We start from the raw sequence: 21,551 nt of genomic DNA on the forward strand, positions 1-21,551 counted from the left end.
CCCAACATTGGCAGTTCTAATAAGTGTGGACCAACTCTCAGAATTCTTCGGCCAGTATATTCTGATCGGGGAATTCTAGGAATTGAAGTCCACATATCTTAAAATTGTTCCAAAATATGAATCCATTTCTGCAGATGGCTAACACCTTTCTGAGAAAGGAGGAGCATTTTTGGAATCTTCTAACCATGTTTTTTTTTTAACATGTTTTCTGCCAGAAAAAGTGGAAATGAATCTTCCAGGTTTTATTGTTGAAGCTCTTTGTGAAAGCAGCAGCAACTGAGTTTAATGAATGCTTGTATTGCTGTTAAGGCAGAGCAGCAGGAGGGACTGGTGTGTGTGTGTGTGCTATGACGGGAGCCTTGTACCCCTCCCCGGTGATGCTCTTCCCCCCGAGAGGAAAAAGCCATTGTAGCAGCAATGCATGATGTTTTCCTGATTGCTAACTCTACTGTGGCAGCTCATCAGAGGAGAGAAAAGGAAGGTGGTGTCTAGAATCTTAATTCATGCTGGTGAGAATGAGATGCTGAAACTTGCTTTGTGTCTAATACAACTGTAGGGGATGGAGTGGGGGAAGTTAATAGTTGTCAGGAGTGTGGCTTAAAAAGAGTGGGACCAATTTAAAGGCTAGGACTCATCTCTGATCCCGGCTACAAATAAAGAGAGTTTCTGAGCATGGCTAGAGGGATGCATTTCCCTGCAGCCTCTACTATTGATCTCAGATGGTTGCTGTAAGGAGAGCATTTCATGAAAAAATGAAACCTCAATACTTTCCTCCCAAAAGTAAGGATTCCAAAATTGAACTTGTCAAGGAATGAAAAGGCCAAGGGACAATTTTCAAGGAAGTGATTGTTGTGATTGTTTGGAGGTTTGGGGTCTGGGAGTTCTTGTTTGCTGTTTTTACATTGCCTTGTGAGCTGCCCAGGATTGTGGTTATAATATAGACAGTAATGTAGGTCTTATACCTACATTTCTCAAACACTGATCATCCTTGAGTGTTGCCAACATCCCAAAAGGCCTATAGCAGTGTTTCTCAACCTTGACAATTTTAAGGCATGTGGACTTCAACTCCCAGAATTCCACAGCCAGCATTGCTGGCTGTGGAATTCTGGGAGTTGAAGTCCACATGCCTTAAAATTGTCAAGGTTGAGAAACACTGGCCTATAGGGAGGTGCTTCACACTGGCCTTTTCCTAGACAGGCACAGAAATCGGCTGATTCAGGAAGGAAGTCCCAATAGCCCAGCTGATCCTGTTCACAGATGGAGATTGAGCATATTATATGCCTTTTGTCACACACATGCCTGAAAATAGTGACTTATCACTGGCTCTTACATTTATCATTGTTGCAGCATCCCCATGTGGCCACGTGATCAAAATTCAGGCACTTGGCAACCACATATATTTACAATGATTGCAACATCCTGGAGTCATGTGATCACCATTTGCAACCTTGCCAGCCGGCTTTTGAGAAGCAAAGTCAATGGAGAAATCAGATTTGCTTCACGATTGTGTGATTACTTAACAACTGCAGTAGTTGACGTAACAACTGTGGCAAAAAAAAAAAAATGAATGGGGCACAATTCACTTAACAGCCATCTGGCTTAGCAATGGAAATTCTGGTCCCAAGTATGATTGTAAGTCAAGGATGATCTGTAGTTTGATATGTCCAGAGACAAAGATTATACAAGGCAAAGAAGAGGGGGGTGGTCAACCTATTCTCCAAAGCACCTGAAGGCAGAAGAAGAAGCAATAGGTGGAAACTAATCAAGGAGAGAAGCAACCTAGATCTGAAGAGAAATTTCCTGATAGAACAATTGAGCAGTGGAACTGCTTGCCTCCAGAAGTTGTGGGTGCTCCAAACACTGGAGGTTTTTAAGAAGAGATTGGACAACCATTTGTCTGAAATGGTATAGAGTTTCATGCTTGAGCAGGGAGTTGGACTAGATGACCTCCACGGTCCCTTCTAACTTATTATTCTGTATTTTGTTACACAACTGTAGGCTAGATGGAGCAGTATTTTTTCCTGGTTGGAGGCAGCTTCTTATGTAATTCCTAATTTTGGATCCATCCAGCATAGGAAGGAAAGGGTTTCCAGCTAGGACAGTAGGCATCCTATTTTATCCTATATATTTTCTTCAGCAAAACACAGATATAAATTAGGGATGACAGATTTATAAAACTCCAGGAGAGCAGGACAGGGACCTTGTGAAATGCAACACAAACATGAATAATTGTACAACAGCCATCAAAAGCCCCTCTCTGAGGGAGATGGGCAGTTAAGAAATACGAAATATAAATAAATAAAATACTATGTTACAAACGAGGAATTAAAGTGAAAATCCACACAGGCAATATCCTTATTTGGAGTTTCTTCTATGGATTTGCTATACAAGTAATCCTCGATCAATCAAGCCCAAAATTTCCATTGCTAACTAAGACTTAAGTGAGTTGCACCCTATTTTATGACCTTTTTTGTCACAGTTGTTAAGTGACTCACTGCAATTGCTAAGTGAATCCATTTCCTCATTGACTTTGCTTGTAGGAAGGTCATTTATGGTGATCCTGTGATCCCTGGACAGTGCAGCCCATCATAAATATGAGTCAATTGCTAAGTGCCCGACTTTTGATCACGAGACCAAAGGGATACTGCAATGGTTGTAAGTGTGAAAATTGGTCTTAAGTAGCTTTTTTCACTTTTAGAGACCCTTTGTGATTTCAAAGGGTCTCGAAATGAACGAAAGTTGAGGACTATCTGCAATAGGCAAAGATTTGATTTATGTAATCTTGAATACATAACAGTAGAAATCCCTCACCTGCCAGGTTTCTGCCAGGCAGAAGAGAAAGCCTGGCAAGAAAGGTAGAAGTCACTACGATATGAGATGGAGATATATTACAACTTTTGGGGGCAGAGAAGTTGTAAGATTTAAAAAGTCCATGGCAGTTGCAGTGCCCAGAGTTTACAGCTAAATCCATTCCCCACTGTTGCCATCCTGAATGAAGACAGATGCAAGGACCAAGCAGAAAGCATTAGTGGCCCAGTGCGCTTGGGATGCACATGACCAGTGGGTGGGATTCAAATAGGTCAACAACCGGTTCTCTGTGTGGATGCCGCTTCCGGAAGTCCATTCTGGGCCTGGGCAACAAAAAAGTAGCTACCGGTTCTACCAAAGTGGTGTGAACTGGCTGAATTCCACCACTGTACGTGACCCTTTCTTCCCCCTTGCTTGCAAGGCTCTGAACAGCAGGATTACTTTGCAGCATCTCTGCGTAAGTGCTTGGAATACTAATAATCATGGTGATGGCTTTCATTTTAATTTCCCTTATTAAGAAAGAGGACCTTTCTAAAGGAAGGAAGCGGAGGCAGTTTATTTGGGAGGAAATCTACCTCTACGAATAAACCGATCTATGTACATATTGACACATACAGGATCTTTGGAGTTGGGGGTGGGTGTCAACCAAAAGGTTTTTCAACCTTTTCACCCACTGTACCACTTTTAGGATATGGCAATATCCGAGTACCACCAGTTGCCTAGCAAGGTGTCAAAAACTTGATGAGAAAAAAAAGGAAAAAAGTGATAAAGTACAGGTAGTCCTCGACTTACAAAAGTTTGCTTAGTGACTGTTCGAAGTTACAATGGCACTGAAAAAAATGCCGAGCAAGACACCTGCCTGCCCGCCCGGCGGCACTCTTCCTCCTGTCTGAGGTTTTCATTGTTGTGAGCATTTCTGTTGAGGATTGGCAGCGGGGGTGGGGCGGGGGGTGTTTGGTTTTTATTCCCCCCGTCTGCTGGGTGGTTGCAGCAGGTTTTGGTCACTTCATATGACCCTGGGACACTGTGACCGTCATAAATATGAATCAGTTGCCAAGCATCTGAATGGAAATCACAAGACCCTGGAGATGCTGCAACATTTCAGCTGATCGGCGCTTCTTCTGGGCTCAGCAGACGCACCAGGATCAGCTCCAAGCTCCAACTGGAGTCTGGCTCTGATCCTGGCACTTCCACTGAGCCCTGACAGTCCCGAAGAAGCGCCAATCAGCTGGAAAGCGGCACTGATCCTGGTGCTTCCGTTGAGCCCTGACAGCCCTGCAGCTCCAGCCATCTCTCGCTCAGGCTTGTGCGGTGCTGCCACCGGTTCAGCTCATTCCCCTCCCCTGCTACCACTTTTCTAGGATAGTCGCGTACCACCTGCCAGGTGCCAATGTACCACAGGTGGTACCCATACCACTGGTTGAAAAGCCCTAACATAGAGCAGGGCGTTCCCTTGAGCTGAGCTGAGTTTCCTCAAACATTATGGAGAATCTGACCAAGACACAAGAGATATTAAAACAAAGCTTTACAGTTTTGTTTTGTGGGTTCCAGCCAGACAACCCTAACCTCTTTCAAAGAACTCTACTCTATTCCTTCTGAGTTTTCCATTTCTCTTTTTTCGAAAGAAGTACACATAGTCCCAGACGTATGACCACAACTGAGTCCAAAACTTGTGTTGCTAAATGAGATAATTGTTAAGTGAATTTGCCCCATTTTGCAACCTTTCTTACCCCAGTGAATCGCTGCAGTTGTTAAGTTAGTAACACGGTTGTTAAGTGAATCTGGTTTTCCTATTGACTTTGCTTGTCAGAAGGTCACAAAAGGGATCACATGACCCGGGGACACTAAAATCGTCATAAATATGAGTCAGTTGTCAAGTGTCTGAATTTTGATCACGTGACCACAGGGAAGGCTGCAACAGTTGTAAGTGTGAAAACCGGTCATAAGTCACTCTTTCCAATGGTGTTGTAACTTTAAAGCAGTGTTTCTCAACCTTGACAATTTTAAGGCATGTGGACTTCAACTCCCAGAATTCCACAGCCAGCATTGCTGGAATTCTGGGAGTTGGAATTCTGGGAGTTGAAGTCCACATGCCTTAAAATTGTCAAGGTTGAGAAACACTGCTTTAAACAGTCCTGTTGTACATTAAGGACCATCTGCAACTGTCTGAACCAAGCCTCTTTACTAGCCTAGTTTGGCTAAGTGCTTGGGTACCAGTTACTTGCTGATGTCTCCTCAGCAGAGATAATATTGCTGTGGTTACTAAAAAATCAACAAGCAGGTGCCAGCTTGCCTTTCACCTAAGATGTTCCCAGGGGTTTATTTAAAGATCAACCCTTCTTTTTATCCTCACAACAACTGCCTGAAAGGTGGGTTGGGTAGGAAAGAGTAACCATGGAATCATTCACTGGAACCTGGATATTTCGGGTCGCTTTATGATTGTCTAACCACATGCTCCCTCTTTTGATCTCCAGATGGGATGGAGCTGCACCAAAGTTAGGAGAAGACAATATTGAACTTGGGGAGAAGTGACCCAGCAGCTGGAGAACATAATGTGTGTGTGTGTGTGTGTGTGTGTGTGTGTCTGTCTGTCTGTCTGTATGTATGTATGTGTGTGTGTGTGAATGAGAGAGTGAAAGAGGGCATTTGGGGAAATAGAAACCAAAACCAAAATAGAAATAGGTATGACCTATTAAATCATATGTATAATGTGGACAGCTATATAACTTGGAAGAATAAATAAATAGCTATGACTTACTGTCCTGGGGGAGGGGGCACGGTGGCCTAATGGTTAAGATGCTAGTCTGTCAACCGGAAAGCTGGCAGTTTGAGACCTGAGTACTGTGTAATAGGGTGAGATCCTGTTCTTGCCCCAGCTTCTGCCAGCCTAGTAATTTAAACGCATGCAAGTGCAACTAGATAAATAGGTACCACTTCAGTGGAAAGGCGACAGCATTCTGTGCACCTCATTGTATAGTCATGCTGACCACATGCCCCCAGAAGCATCTTTGGACAATGCTGGCTCCCTCAGCTAGGAAATGGAGATGAGCACCTCAATGGAATCCAGTCTTTGAATTGGGCAGTTCCTATTGTGAGTCTCATACTTGCAAAACCAAATCACAAGTCTTATCCATGCATTAAATGGAAGTTATGGGACAACACCAAAATTTGCTAAAATGTAAGAATCATTTCCTGATGATGTCTGTGGAGGTTCTCAATCATCCAGGTCATGGCTGTCCCAAAGGTGCTTTTTTTTTTCTTTGAAAGAAAAAGAACAGAACTGAAGAAGTTTCTTGAATGAGAAGCGAAATGTTTTTAAGGGAAAGGGGAAAAAAAACCCCACCAAGATAGTCCAGCTGCCTTTTGGGAAAGCATCTTTGGGGCCTTTCCTGAAGAATGAGGATAAAGGATCACAGTGAAATGGTGGAGGTACTGACTTTCAGTGATAAGGCGAGCTTGGAAATGAGAAGAAGAGGGACAGAATGACTGAAATTCTGAAGAGAAAGATGGTGTGCTGTAATATTGCCTCAGGGGTTCTGCTTTTCCCTCTTAAGCTTCTTGTTAATATCTATATACTTAGACAAAGCTGATGGCTAAGCAAGACAGGAATCCCCTATAGCTCCTGGATGTTAAGTTTGGAATGCATCAAAAAAAATATTCTTCACTAGGATTCCAGTTAAAACAACATGAAACTGACATGGATTCCTGGAATTATTCTTTTGCTCCCTCTTCACCTCTTTCCACCACACACCAGTCGACCTTCACAGCTATTTCATTCTGTTGCTATGAAACCACACACAAGCATCAAGAGAGAGAGGCTTTTCAATAAACCAACTATTTCCCCCTGCCCAACTGTCCCGGTTTGTTGAAATCGGCAATCAACTTGGCACAAATGTTCAGAACAAACCAAAGCAGAATGACATCAAAATGCAAAGATAAAAACAAAAATAACAGGTGTCAATTATCCAACGTTGCTTAATCTTCCCAACAGTATAATTAAAAACACGACTTGTTAGGCTGTTGTTGTTGTTGTTACTGTTATTATTATTTGCCATGACGGGAAAGAGCAGCTAATTACGCTTTAAAAAGTGCAGCCCAAGAAGTGTTACAATCTTCCCCACAAAGTGTCTCCATCTCAGATTCATTTGGAAGGCTAACCAATTACTTTTCTTCTGCCAAGTATAGATAGATCAGCCATTTGGTTGCTTGGGAAATCAGTTTTTGTTACTTGGTTGCCTCTTAGGGAAACCAGAGCTGATGTTGTATTGGATGCTGAAACTAAGTAAGAAACCAGTTTGGGGGCTGGTATGATTTTGAGACAAATAAGAATCATCCAAGCTGCATTAAAACAACGTAAGAACTTGCACTATCTGTGTGGGATGATTCTGTTGCAAAGTGGGTAGGGTAGTCTTTCTAACCACCTAAACCAGAGGTAGGGAACAATGGCCCCTTTATGACTTGGGGACTTCAACTCCCAGAATTCCTGAGACTTGTGGACTTCTGGGAGTTGAAGTCCACAAGTCATAAAAGGGCCATCATTCCCCACCCCTGACCTCAATGATAATCCTAGTGTCATGCTAGTAGCACTTTTTGAAATGAAAGAAACCATTGCAACCCAAGTAGACACGCCAATGGTTTCACTGGCATGCCCTTGAAATAATGCCGTTGAAGAGGAGGGGAAGAATTCTCAGTGTCTGTTGCAACCAAATGTAGAATTCAAGCTTCCTTGATTTTCTTCACTTCTCCAATCTGCTGTAGGGAGGAAAACAAACTGTATGGGTGGTTCTGAAAGCAATGCAGCAAAGACATCAGAAATGGATGGGGTTGAAAAGCGACTGTACTCTTAGGAACATGAAGAGATTCTCTCTGCAGTGTACTGAGTCACCAAAGTGGTGCATCCTACACACATTGATTCATAATTCAGCATATTAGCTGCCTGGTCATAAGCTACAAGGACTTCCTTTAGGATTTATTCCTTGACTTGTGTGCATGCACCTAGGCTATGAGCAAGCAAGATATGCTTTTATTTGGACCGAAATGCTGTCAAAGAAAAAAAATCCCAAGGTCAATGTAATCCATGCCTCACATCCACAAGCAGACCAGTTTCTATTCCCACCCCTCCCTGTCATCGATTCTCCTACAACGACAAAGATGTTCTCCTGTCTGACCCAAAAAGCAAGAATTAAATGTTCCTTGTGTAAAATCAAGGTGAGCTGTGAGTTACCAGAACAATGTCTTCTTTCTGAACAGTAAGAAGGAAAGCCTAGCCTGTGGGGCATACAAAGCAGGTTCAGGGTTTTATTGCTCTGGCCCTGTGTGTGTGCCACCTTAGAAAGTCTAAAAGGACAGGTGCAATCCCTTATGCCCTGTCAAATTGACCCAGGGGAAGAACAGGGCACAGTGGCTGCAGCAATAAGCAACAATGACCGTGCAATTTCAGTTATTCATTCTTTCATTAGCTAATTTAGGTTGGGATTGCAATGCTGAGAATTGTCAGGCATTGGAATTCTGGGAATTTTAATCCCAAAGCATTTGGAGGGTGTCAGATTGAGAAATATTGTTTTAGTAGAAGGAGACAGGGGAGGGGGAAAGGGGAGGGAAGAGAAGAGAAAAGAAAGGCATACACCTGGAAATTTCTAGCAATTAGTATCAGCTGCCTGGCTCAATAAACCAGGCACTTAATTACAGGTATGAGCTGCCGTTACTATTTTCAGAAGCCAAATACTTGTTAAGGGAGGAAAAAGAGAAAAAGCCAGCAAGACTTGCTTCTCCGGAGTCTTTAACGAAGATCACATGGCAGGAGACGGAATTATGTAAAAATGGTTTTCCTTGATCTGAAGCCCTCCAAGATGCCAGACGCAATCAAGGTTAGACTGTTCTGTTGCATCAATGTGATGATTTCCCCCCCCCCCCATCTCATCTCAAAGACCTCCACAATCTATTCTATGGCACCAAGTGCACCATAATATGGCGCTTAAAAGCCTTAGCTTTTGAAAAGTCAAATTGCTCCTGGCCAGTAATCATAACACCCCAATGGAAAAAGCAAGTTAGGAAAAGTGGAGCTAGTTTGCTAGCATTGTCGAACTAAGTTGTTTGTTGGGAGCTGTCCCTGGTTCTGAAATCATTGGCCTGTCTAACTGCCTCAAGGGCTTTGCAGGCACACCCCTTCCGTCTCTTGGGTTCTGATCTTGCTGTATTGATCTGCAAAACTTCAAAAGCAGGTTCTACTAGTATTTGCTCACGTGCAAGGACTATGACTAATGGAGAGAAAAGAAGTTTATGTATCCACTTTTTGGCTTCCACCCATCACACCAAAAGCTGGAAAACACTTCCAGGGCTGCTTATTGTTTGTTTTTTTTAATCTAGAGATCTGAGAAACAAATGCAAGTTTCCAAACTAAAAGAGACACTTTTTGTGAGAGCCACACAACCCTGCATGTTTTCTCAACTCACACTAGCTAGCCTAGTGAAGAATTGCCTTTGGGCACTAGTTCTGTGTCGCTCCTGAGGACTAAAATTCCTCTACTTTTTTATCCCTTCCAACAAGGCTTAACCAATCCATCCTCAGTGCTTTCCTCAGATCTCCTGCTATTTTTTCCACTACTGTTTTTGCTTTATCCAGTGGGAATTACTATATCAGTGGCTTCTACTTCCCAAACTATCATAACAATCCAAGCATATTCCAAATGCAGCCATCACTAAAAAGCCTCACTTTGGGCTTTCAGTATTAATGATATTATAATCATGTGGATATCCATGAAATATTGGTGATTTCTCTTGGGGTACACAGGTTGCATAGAAACCTATTTCTTTGATCTATCTGGTATGGATAAGTCTGAGGCAAACAAGAATCTTGTGAGTTGAGCTGAATAATAATACCATGACAAGGCACAATGCAAAAAGATGCAACACTTTGAACTGGAGCACTCTCTCTTCTTCGGCACAGGGAGAGAAAAACAGGAGCCACAGACATACAAATCTCTAGAAATGCTCTTCAGCTCCCATTGAGAGCACAGTATTGACTCCTACGTAGTGCTCTTAACTTTTCAATAAAGCTGAATCAACATTTCTCCAAATACCTTTTGCAGAGATTATCCCTCACAATTGTTATTTTCCCACTTGGGAGAAATCTGCTCTAAAATTTACCACCTTAATTTTGGTGGTGGTTTTAAGAGTTTGTTGCCCTATCTTTCATTCTCCTGTGTCTAGAACAGTGTTTCTCAACCTTGACCATTTTAAGGCATGTGGACTTCAACTCCCAGAATTCTGGGAGTTGAAGTCCAAATGCATTAAAATGGTCAAGGTTGAGAAACACTGGTCTAGAAGAAGGAAGGAAGGAAGGAAGGAAGGAAGGAAGGAAGGAAGGAAGGAAGAAAGAAAGAAAAAATACATTGTTAATGATGATAGTACCTTCAAGAAATTTGTGGTGAAATTTACTTTCCTTCAGGAGGAATTTAAAGATATGTTTCCCCCCACAGTCAATTTCTCTTCATTTAATGGAGAAAAAAATTAAGTGGTCATTAGTGCACAAATGCAATAGGTCACCATAGAAACTATCTTTAAGTGGTTTAAAATGAATATAACGATGGACATATGCTATGGAGAAGTGGGTGAAAACCAGTGACACATACTGAATCATCTGAGACCCTAACCTTCTCAAAGGATCAAGGTATGTCATAAGGCTAGATCAGGAGTCTTGTGGTCTTATGTTTTAAAGTTGGTAAAATTCTAAGTATATAGTAAGCAGGAACAAACTTACCTTGGAACTCTTTTGAGTTCCCCAGCACACTAAACCACAGCCTGTTAATCTCCATTTCAGCCTTGCCTAGTTCATATTGTGAAACCAGTCTGAGTAGACACCCACTAAGACTGGGTTAATTTAGGCTACGCTGCTTCCTCAGTGAAGGAGAACAGCCTTAAATTTAGAAACAGCACAGTATATAAAGAGAATAACAAGCATGATAAAAGAAGGTACAGAAGGCGTAGGAAGTCACAAGGAAAGAAAGTAAGCATATCATACTAAATATCATAGTGCTATTTTAAATGTTTCAGAACATTCTTCCACAAGTCAGAGTCTTCTTAATGTTCATCTTGCTATAATTCTCAACCTATAGATCTTTTACAACAAAGAGAAAACATTTTACATTTGCTGCAATGTGTCAACTTGGTATAACTGACCTCTGTATGCCATTTGAAAAAGTTACATTAAAACAAAAAATAAAACAACAAGAACTAGTTGCCAGTTCAAAATCCAAAGCAAAAGCAATTGCCCCAGAACAGAAGCACATTTTCTCTTAAAGCACATATGCTTATAAATGATTACTATAAGAGGAGGCTGAATGGACAACTGGACTGCTTGTCCTGATCAAAGTCAGATGTCAAAATGCCTGCTCATTATTTTTTGCATCACTCAATTCAAGGTGAATTTTCAGAGAGGAAATTTCACTGAATTGCATGCAATCGGCTATGATTGATAGCCCCCCCCAACAAACAGGATGACAAACTCTCAGAAATCACATGGCTGAATATCCCAAAAATAACAAAAAGTGAAGAATTCAAAAATGATAAAATCCAATTTCATTCTCCTAAATCAGGGGGCAGACACAATGGCTGAGGAATTCTGGGAGTTGAAGTCCACAAGTCATAAAAGGACCAAGTTTGAAGACTCCTGTCCTAAAAGCTGAGTTTTGATTGAGTATAGGGCAGAAAGGAAAAGAGAGCAGAGGGGGGGAGGGGAGGGGAGAGGAGAGGAGAGGAGAGGAGAAGAAAAAGTCAAGTCCTTCCACCTCTGAAATTTACCAGTTAAGGCAGTGGTTCTCAACCTGTGGGTCGGGACCCCATTTGGGGTCGAACGACCATTTCACGGGGGTCACCAAACAACGCAGTCTGCCATTTTCCCCCCCTTTTCCTTAGCTGTACTACTCCCTTTTATTCTATTGGCTTTTGAAAGCCAATAGAATAGACTCTCTTGAATAGACTCTCTTGAATGCTGCACCAGTTGAGTAGTCCTCGACTTACGACCGGTTGAATAGTCCTCAACTTACGACCAGTTGGGGGTCGCGACATTAAAAAGGTTGAGAACCACTGAGTTAAGGCAATAATTTCACATTGTTTATGCAAGAACCATGCAAACTTCAAAACTGACACTAATTCAGCACCATAAACAGCTCCTTTCACGATAGCCTTATTGCTCTTAACTTTCTAATTTATTTGGTAGTACTATCATAATGGGCCTTTAGGATGTTCAGATTCTCACTCAATAAAATGAATGGTGGAGGATTGGCTCATCATATTTTAAAAGAAATGAACTGCCATCTAAAGGGCCCTTCAAAAACTGCTTTAGAGATTAAAAGAGGACATCTGAACCACTATCACTGATCTTAACAGATAAAGCAGTAAGTTTCCTTCCTAATCAAATAAACATCTCACGTTTTAGTTCAAGGCAAAAACCAAACTGTCATGCATCCAGAATAATTCATAACCTCCTACTGAAATATTTCAAAGATTGCTCATTCCACAGCTTGTTCTAGTGGATCCAATTACACATATACAGCTTAAAATAAGCTATTATATAACTTGGGCTGTGTCTATTTCATATTCTGTTGGTGAACACAGCAGCCAGAGAAAAAAAAGGAGAGATGTGTTTTGCTTCCTTTAGCAATGTAGTCATTGATTTTGTTTTTTAAAAAAGGATGGAGCCAGTGGGTGCATCATAGGTTCAATTAAGATGTTCTGGTTTGAAAGCTCTCCTATCTCCACTCCAGGGAAAAGAGCTTAAATTAATTATTTTAATTGACAATGATCAAGTCCCATTTCACTGCAACCTTACCCACATTGTCAAATTATTTTTGTAGTGAGGAAGAGTGGAGGAGAGTGTATTAACTCCAAAGAATCTTTTCACTCTCCCTGATTTAGAAACCACAGGCAATCAGACTTACTTTCTGCAGCAAGAATAATTTTCAACTTATAGAACATAAGGGGCAGATTTTCCAAGGCTCTAAGTCAGGGGTCTTCAAACGTGGCCCTTTTATGACTTGTGGACTTCAACTCCAAGAATTCCTCAGCCAGCATGCTGGGGAATTCTGGAAGTTGAAGTCCACAAGTCATAAAAGGGCCAAGCTTGAAGACCCCTGTGCTAAGTCATGTTGCGACTGGAACTGTAGAGACCAAAACTGTCCTGTGTAGACATTTGCTTCCCATTTAGAAGGAAGATGAACCTGGTGACTGAAAGTAGTGAACCCTGTGCATTCTTCTTCACTGTCAACTGTCATGTATGTAGTGTGAATGCCTGAACAATGAACGATGTACTCAGTGAATGAGTTGATACTGTTGATATACAACAATTAATGGTTTATACAACTGTCAGTTGAAATGGGCTGGTTTCAGGGTTTTTCCTGGACATGGCAATGAGAGCTCTTCTATAGTCTGAGGCCTTCTAGCCCAACCCCCTGCTTAAGCAGGAGACCCTATACCATTTCAGAGAAATGGTTGTCCAATCTCTCCTTAGAAACCTCCAGTGATGGAATGCCCACAACTTCTGGAGGCAAGTCGTTTCACTGATCAATTGTTCTCACTTTCAGGAAGTTTCTCCTTAGTTCTAGGTTGCTTCTCTCCTTGATTAGTTTCCATCTGTTGCTTTGTGTTCTGCCTTCAGATGCTCTGGGGAATAGTTGACCCCCTCTTCTTTGTGGCAACCTCTTAGACATTGGAACACTACCTTCCTGTCACCCTCTAGTCCTGCTTTTCTTTCTTTCCATTAAAGCAGCACCTGCTCTATTCTGGATCTCACTCACAAGAGAACTGACCATCACCAAAGACAGCCGTTCCCAATGCAGCCTTTTCACATGTCCACAAAAATTGCCTGCAGACAAAGAATACTACAGGTAGTCCTTGACTTACAATAGTTCATCTAGTGACCATCCAAAGTTACAACAACCATTCGACATTACAAAGTGATTTATGACCGCTTTTCACACTTATGACCATTGCAGCATCCCCACAGTCATGTGATCAAAATTCAGACACTTGGCAACTGAGTCATATTTATGACCATTGCAGTGTGTCCCGGAGTTATGTGATCCTCCTTTGTGACCTTTAGACAGGCTAAGTCAATGGGGGATGCCAGATTCACTTAATAACCGTGTTACCAGCTTAACAACATCAGTGATTCCCTTAAACAGGGATCTTCAAACTCGGCCCTTTTATGACTCATGGACTTCAACTCCCAGAATTCCTCAGCCAGCATGCCTGGCTGAGAAATTCTGAGAGTTGAAGTCCATGAGTCATAAAAAGGCCAAGTTTGAAGACCCCTGCCTTAACAATTGTGTCACAAAATGGGGCAAAATTCACTTAACAATTGTCTTGCTAAGCAACAGAAATCCTGGGCTCGATTGTCATCGTAAATCAAGGACTACCTGTAGTCTGCTTTTATGAGTGGGTGATACAGGACAGATGTCTGCTTCTTCTCCTCTTCCTCCCCTATTTCACTGCCCTTCTATTCCAAAGCCGGCGCTCCCTGACATGCAGTTCCTGGTCACCTACAGCCACCAAGCAAATTATGTTAAATGAACAACTATAGTTGCACTCAAGTGTTTTTAATGTTTGTACTGTATTCTTGGGGTTTGAGGGTATTGTTTAGGGTATAATTTTATAAGCTGCCCAGAGTTAGGCACGTGGGATGAGCAGCTATATAAATCAAATATAAATATTATCTGAACACTGATTCATGAGAACATGGGAACTATTTTAAACCAGGATAGCATTTTTCATCCTATAATGTATGGTCTATTCTGATGCTGTAGATCAGGGGTCTTCAAACCTGGCCCTTTTATGGCTTGTGGACTTCCAGAATTCCTCAGTTGGCATGCCTGGCTGAGGAATTCTGGCTGGTTGAGGAATTCTGGGAGTTAAAGTCCACAAATCATAAAAAGGCCAAGTTTGAAGACCCCTGCTGTAGATTTTTGGGTAGAGGGACTTCTTCCTCTCCTCACTTGTCTAGCTAGCACTTTTAGCAACAAAATCTGAATTTGGTGGGGATCTTGCTGCAAGGAAAGATGAGCTATGATCCTCCCTTAGGTTAGGGTTGTTTGTCTTATAGAAGAAGCAACCATGTCATAATGACAAAATCAGCTCACCATCTCAGGTGTAGAACTTTCCCTAAACATTAAGGGCTGGTTTATACGGAGGTTAAACCAAGAGATTTAAACTCTGCGTCACGGAATAAGTCACAACGGACTGGAATGACACATCTTGACAAGCCATGGTTTATAAACCTCAATCATGCTGAGCCCAAACCCAGGAGCCACATTATGGAGTATTATGATGAGTGAACTACTCAATGGTGCAGCCTCCGCCGCTGAGCCCTGAATGCCTTAAGGGATTCTTAGGGGATTCGGGCCCCCCCCCCCTATTTCCCGTCACCTTCCCTACGCCCCGCAAAGCCCTTTGAACGGCCACCGCGTGAGCGAGACGCAAAAGGAGCGAGGAGGAAGCCCCCCCAATGCGCCTACACATCAAACGACTCAGTGGCGGCGCTGCCCTCCTCCCTTCTCGGTTTTATGAATGGAATTCTCCAGCCCCAGCCGGATTACTATGCCGCCCGGCTCTTTAGCGCGCGATTGTCCGCCTTCGCCACCCGATTGGCTCCCGCCACCATTGACGTCACCCGAGCGAGTGCCGAGCGGAGGGAGGAGTCGCACGGCCAGAGCCCTTAAGTATGAGTCAACCTCAAAAGGGGGCTTGTTCAGTATAACACCGGGCGTGCCCCCCACCAACTCCCGGCCAGCCTGAAATCCGTCGCTGCAGCTGGACCGGGGCTCCTCCATCCTCGCAGCCCATCTGCTAGCTCCGGCCCCCTCTGCATTGGGAGAGGCGGATTCCTTCTACCTGCAGCCATCCAATCGGACACACGGATCGATCCCGCTGCTATCCGCCCCCTCCCCAACCGAGGCTTCTTCCTCGCTGAATGTGCAGTGGGACCCTTTTCCAAGGTGAGTTCAGGCGCCTTTCTCTTGCCGTTGTTATCTGATAGCCCAGAAGAACCTACTTACTACCTCTTTGCAAGATATCCAGCGCTTAGGGATCCTAGGTCTAGTTCCGTTAACATGCGTTCAAAGATAACCGGACGCCAGGCTAGACACTTGTTTTAAACGACATTTTCCGCAGTGCAATTCTAAACTTGATAAGTTGGCTGCAAGTCAATAGGCTTTACTTAAGGTCGCACCGTTACCAGTCATCGCTGAAGTGAGATCTGGATGGTGCAGCGGTTTTCAGGTTTCTGTGCCTGATACTGATCAACGTCTACAAATCCTAAACGTTCACCCACAGATCACAGATATTTTCTCAGAAAACAAGCTAGAATTGATCTCTTGAAGGATGGGCTTCCTAATTTGATGCCTTCCAGATGTGTCTAGACTACAACCTTCCTAATTCCCAGCCAGGAGGGTTGTTCGCCACTCTGGCTGTGAAATAGTGTTCCATACATGTAGGAGAGCAGGCTTTTGAAAGTTTGTTAAAGATGTCCCTTTATTACAGATAAATTCCTATGCTTTATTGCATTCATTAGCATGATGATTTAACAGACATAGGCAGAATAAAAATGACTTTTTTTTTTTTTTTACAAAGGAGGATATAAACATGGCTCAGCTTGTTCCCTTGACTTTTCATGTTTACCAGCTTGTTAGCAGAAAGGCAGACAGAAGTTGGGTGCTTGCTGCACAATCTATTGTGTTGCACAGTTTACAAAGCCATCTCTTCCCTATAAACATTTTTAAATGCCACGATTGGGGGAAAAGCTAAGTTAGGTTATGTATCAGAGCAAATAAAAGAGAAAGGGATACAGACAGGAAGGCCTGTCCAGGAACATATGATGTCATCTGAAGAAACCTACGTTGACAAGAGACAAAATTGGTTTGTCCTCTTTTATCCCGATGGGCTTGTTTGAAGAACAGAAAAAAGAGACAGGGAAGGTGGCAACCAATGACAGGCACAAGCCAGAGATATCCCATCTAGAAGGCATTGATGACAAGGACCCAACACTCAGATAAACTATACCTACAAAATTAGTCACCTTTGGTTGTTGTTTTAGGCACCTTTAAGGTAGCTGGTTTGCCTCCATTTTGTTTCCAACCCTAGAAAACATGTATTAATTCAGGGATTCCCTCCCTTCCAAACACACACAAAGAAATATACATATACAAACACGCCCAAATACTTACAAATACTTGCTGCTTCGCTGCAAATCTGAGTTGAAACTGAATTGATTTTTCATCTGCTGTTTCAGATCACAGTAGAGAGCATGAAAGAGGAAGTGCCCACTAACACGACCAAGATCCATCCAGGCTGGTTTGTGCCTGCTAATGGCAGCACCAGCAAGTCCTACTATTTCTCAGAGACGCCTCCTGTTCTTCCCTTAAATCCTTGGGATGTCGTCCTGTGTGTTTCTGGAACTATCATCTCCTGTGAGAATGCCATTGTGGTGGCCATCATCTTTTACACCCCAACTTTCCGGACTCCGATGTTCCTGCTGATTGGGAGCTTAGCCACTGCCGATCTCTTGGCTGGCTTGGGCCTGATCTTTCACTTTGCCTTCATTTATTATGTCCAATCACAGATAGTTAACCTCCTCACCATGGGCCTTCTGGTGACCTCATTCACTGCCAGTGTGGGCAGTCTCCTGGCCATCACCATAGACCGCTACTTGTCTCTCTACAATGCATTGACCTACTACTCGGAGAGGACAGTCACCCGGACCTACGTCATCCTCATCCTCACGTGGGGGATCTCCATCAGCTTTGGACTGTTGCCTGTGATGGGTTGGAACTGCTTGAAGGACAACTCCACCTGCAGCATCATCAAACCGTTGAACAAGGACCACCTCATCATCCTGTCCATTTCTTTCTTCATGGTCTTTGCGGTCATGTTGCAGTTGTATGTGCAAATCTGCAAGATTGTCTCTCGGCATGCCCAGCAGATTGCCCTCCAGAGACACTTCTTGGCCACCTCGCACTATGTCACCACCCGGAAAGGCATCTCCACGTTGACTCTCATCCTGGGGACCTTTGCCTCATGCTGGTTGCCCTTTGCTGTTTACTGTCTCCTGGGAGATTACACCTACCCTGCCCTCTACACCTACATGACTGTGCTCCCTGCAACCTACAATTCCATGATCAATCCGGTGATTTATGCCTTCCGGAACCAGGAAATTCAGAAGGTCCTATGGGCAATATGCTGCAGCTGTATCTCCTCCTCCATGCCTTTCCAGTCCAGATCCCCCAGTGACGTCTGATTCCTCCCTCTCTTGCTCCCTCTCTCTGCTCCCTCTCTTCTGCCCAATCTCTTGCCGCTCAAGAGAGCTCAAATGTGCAAAACCTCTTTCTAATGTCCTTCCCTTCTCCTTGCCAATGTAAGTGACAAGGCTGTCCTATCTTTATTTATTTTGACTTCGGGAAAAAGACAAATCTCGTTTATTTTTTTAACCATGCCTTTTTTAAAAGACAGGGGAAAAATATATATTTCTGCTTTTGTGTGTATGTGCATGCGTGGGTGTATTGGTTACATGTCAGATCTGATACAAATATTTTGTCTGAAATATTGAGAGTGCATTATTTTCTTAAAAAGGAAAAAACGGCAAGAAGAAGCCTCAAAACCTTCAACCTTTCTTTTGAGTTTTTATAGCCTTAATTACCTCAGATCTCTAGAAAGCTATTTTTCTACATTTAAACAAATACCATTGTACCCACTTGTATTTCTCCTTCGATCAGTGGGGATAAAAAAAAAAAAAAATAGCCCATTGCTGTGCCAGGTTTCAAAAACAAAATAGATTCCCCCCCCCCCAGTTCTGTATTTGGCTGCCCCCTGGTGTTTATTCTAATAAATGCAACCATAGGAAGATTGGGGTGGAGGGCAAGGGGAGAACAAGAACAGTATTAATAAAACAATGTATAATATGAGATCTGAAGCAATGTGAATGTCCAGAGTACAGGCAGTCCTCGACTTACAACCATTTGTTTAGTGACCATTAATGGCACTGGAAAAAAAATGACCTATGACTGTTTTTCACACTTCCAACCATCTTCAGGGTCACATGATCAAAATTCAGACACTCGGCATCTGGCATGTATTTATGACAGCTGCAGTGTCCCAGAGTCATGTGATCACCTTTTATAACCTGACAAGTAAAGTTCCTGCTTTCCTGCTTGAGTAGGAGGCTGGACTAGAAGACCTGCAAGGTTCCTTCCAACTCTGTTATTGGGGAAGCCACAGTCATGTTACTAACTTAACTGCAGTGATTCACTTAATAACTCTGGCAAGAAAGTTCATAAAATAAGAGCAAAACTCACTTAACTATCTTGCTTAGCAACAGAAATTTTGGGCTCATAAACTGTGGTCATAAGTCAAGGATTACCTATAACGCAATACTAAAGACTTTCAAAGGCACTATTTCTGAATAATCCATGTCAAGATAGCAGCCTACATGTTGCTTGTCCCAATTTTAGATTCTAAGTTGGGCTACGGTTTTCATTTTCCTAGCTGTCTGGGTCAAAAATGAGCGTTTGTAGTTCTAGCTCAGTATTGTTGGGACCAAGGCTAAAATGATTGAAACAATTGCACTAGGGTGGGGTGGGGGAAAGAGCACCTAGATGAGAAGAAGTTCATGTCGTGTTTATTGACACTGAAAAGTAAGGGTTTCATCTAGTCTAGTTCCAGGTGCCCTCAACATGTTGTTTACTTCAGCACCCATCATCCAGCTGGCTTGACCAAAGGATTATGAGGGGGCTTTAACCCTAAACAGACAGAGGGCATTCTTCTCTCTCTCTCTCTCTCTCTCTCTCTCTCTCTCTCTCTCTCCCTCCCTCCCTCCCTCCCTCTCTCTCTCTCTCCCTTCCTCCCTCCCTTCCTCCCTCCCTTCCTCCCTCCCTCCCTCTCTCTCTCTCTCTCTCTTTCTCTCTTACATTTTGCACAGCTCCTAGAAAGGAAATGAATGTAACAGGCACTTTGGAAATAGGATTATTTTATTGTTTTGAGCCAGTTTGGTGTAGTGGTGAAGGCATCAGGCTAGAAATGGGGAGGTCATGAGTTCTGCCTTAGGCACAAAGCCAGCTGGGTGACTTTGGGCCAGTCACTTTCTCTCAGCCCTAGGAAGGAAGCGATGGCAAGCCACTTCTGAAAACAAAACAAAAAAAACTTGCCAAGAAAACTGCAGGGATTTGTCCAGGCAGTCTCTGAGAATCAGACATGATTGAACAGGGGAAAAAATTGCTGTCTTGCAGGAAAACTAAGATGTTCTGTGAGAGCACTGTATTTTTTTTTTGTTGTTTACAATCATAAGAGGGGAAAAAAGAAATAAAGATAATTTTGTGATACTTGAAGATGTGTCAGTTTTCTGTCCACTGCATGAAAGTCACTGTTTCCTTGACGGGGCATCTTATGGGCAAGTTAGATTACACTTGCCATAATCACCAGCTAACATGCATGTTTGCTGGGGATAATATGAGCTATAATCCAACTTGCCCGTCATGTTAGAGGAGAGCAGCTTAGCTGCCACAAGACCAGTAAAAGACACTGAAAGGAATCTTAACTCTTTGGCTGCTTTTGAAATTCCTTCAGATCAAGTATATCTCCTCCATGAAATTACATGCTTTCCTCTCTCATCCTATTCTTGGGTATTGCAAAGGCAACTGGACTTTCTTTGTTTTTCCTTGAAGACATTTTGCTTCTTATCCAAGAAGCTTCTTCAGTTCTGGGACAACCATGACCCTTTGAGGCAACCTGGATGACCGAGAACCTCCATAAACACGATTCAGCTGTCCTCTGTAACAGACCAAGATGGTGCACACGTCTTCATCTCGGCCTCTCTTCTTTTTCTAGGCTGTTGCATACACATTAGGCTGCACCAACCGTTCTATTTGCTAAGAATTCCTAGGCACTGGAGGCTGTAGGAGGAGCTTCATGGTATCCAGAAATCAGAAGGCTAGTAGCATCTTTTCAGACTGACACAATTTACCAATAAAGGAAAATATTTGTAGCTCAGAGTTAAAATGAGGGGTTCTTGGTGATCTCTGAGCTTACCTGTTTTCTTGCAGATGTTTCATTACCCAAGTAGGTACCATCATCAGTTCTAGAAGGGAGTGAGGTTTGCAGAAATAAGAGGGAGGGTTGGAGGAAGGAGGAGGAGGAGGATTGTGGGGGTCCTTGGAGCACCCTGATTTTGGTTGTTTCCTTGCAGACATTTCATGACCCAACTAGGGAACATCATCAGTGTTAGGTTGATTTCTTGCAGATGTTGCACTGCCAGCTAGGTAATACAATTTATTAAAAGGCATAAGCTTTTGGGGACGCAATGACAGCTCGCAAATGCTATGCCTTTAATAGAATCTATTGGTCTGAAAAGATACTACAGGTGTCCTTCTGATTTAGGGTGAGAAGCACGTTCATCAACAGAACAAGCTAGAGGTGGGCCTTTTGCCAGCTTCCCATTTTTAAAGACAGCAGGCTGCTGAGCAGCAATCAGGAGGTACCCAACACAAGAGTACCAAATTGCTAATATTGCTGAGATGCTGCCTTTTTAATATGTTGCAGCAAAAATAGCAGAGAGTCTGGGGTCACCTTAACACAGCTTTGTAAATCAGCCCAGAATAGTTACTAACATTAAAAACAAAAAGCCTTTGCTGCATGTCAACGAATAGGGAACACTGTGTCTTTGTCAGTCAAGATCAGTTGTGACCTTGGGACCATCCTTGCACC

At 42.9% G+C, this 21,551-nt stretch overlaps 1 protein-coding gene across 1 annotated transcript; it reads left to right on the forward strand.

Moving 5' to 3' along the window:
- Positions 1 to 15,513: 15,513 nt before the first annotated feature.
- On the forward strand, positions 15,514 to 19,613 carry GPR3 (G protein-coupled receptor 3). Its single transcript, XM_039334142.1, has 2 exons — positions 15,514 to 15,796; positions 17,089 to 19,613. Exon 2 carries the CDS (start codon positions 17,104 to 17,106, stop codon positions 18,091 to 18,093), a length of 990 nt encoding a protein of 329 aa, XP_039190076.1. The 5' UTR covers positions 15,514 to 15,796; positions 17,089 to 17,103; the 3' UTR covers positions 18,094 to 19,613.
- Positions 19,614 to 21,551: the final 1,938 nt, after the last annotated feature.

Source organism: Crotalus tigris, unplaced genomic scaffold, assembly GCF_016545835.1.
Source record: "Crotalus tigris isolate CLP2741 ecotype Arizona unplaced genomic scaffold, ASM1654583v1 scf7180000017628.32516253702:7417878, whole genome shotgun sequence".
Taxonomy (NCBI): domain Eukaryota; kingdom Metazoa; phylum Chordata; class Lepidosauria; order Squamata; family Viperidae; genus Crotalus; species Crotalus tigris.

Excerpts from the sequence above, each read along its gene's own strand:
- GPR3 (XM_039334142.1), top strand. The coding sequence starts at position 17,104 with ATGAAAGAGGAAGTGCCCACTAACACGACCAAGATCCATCCAGGCTGG.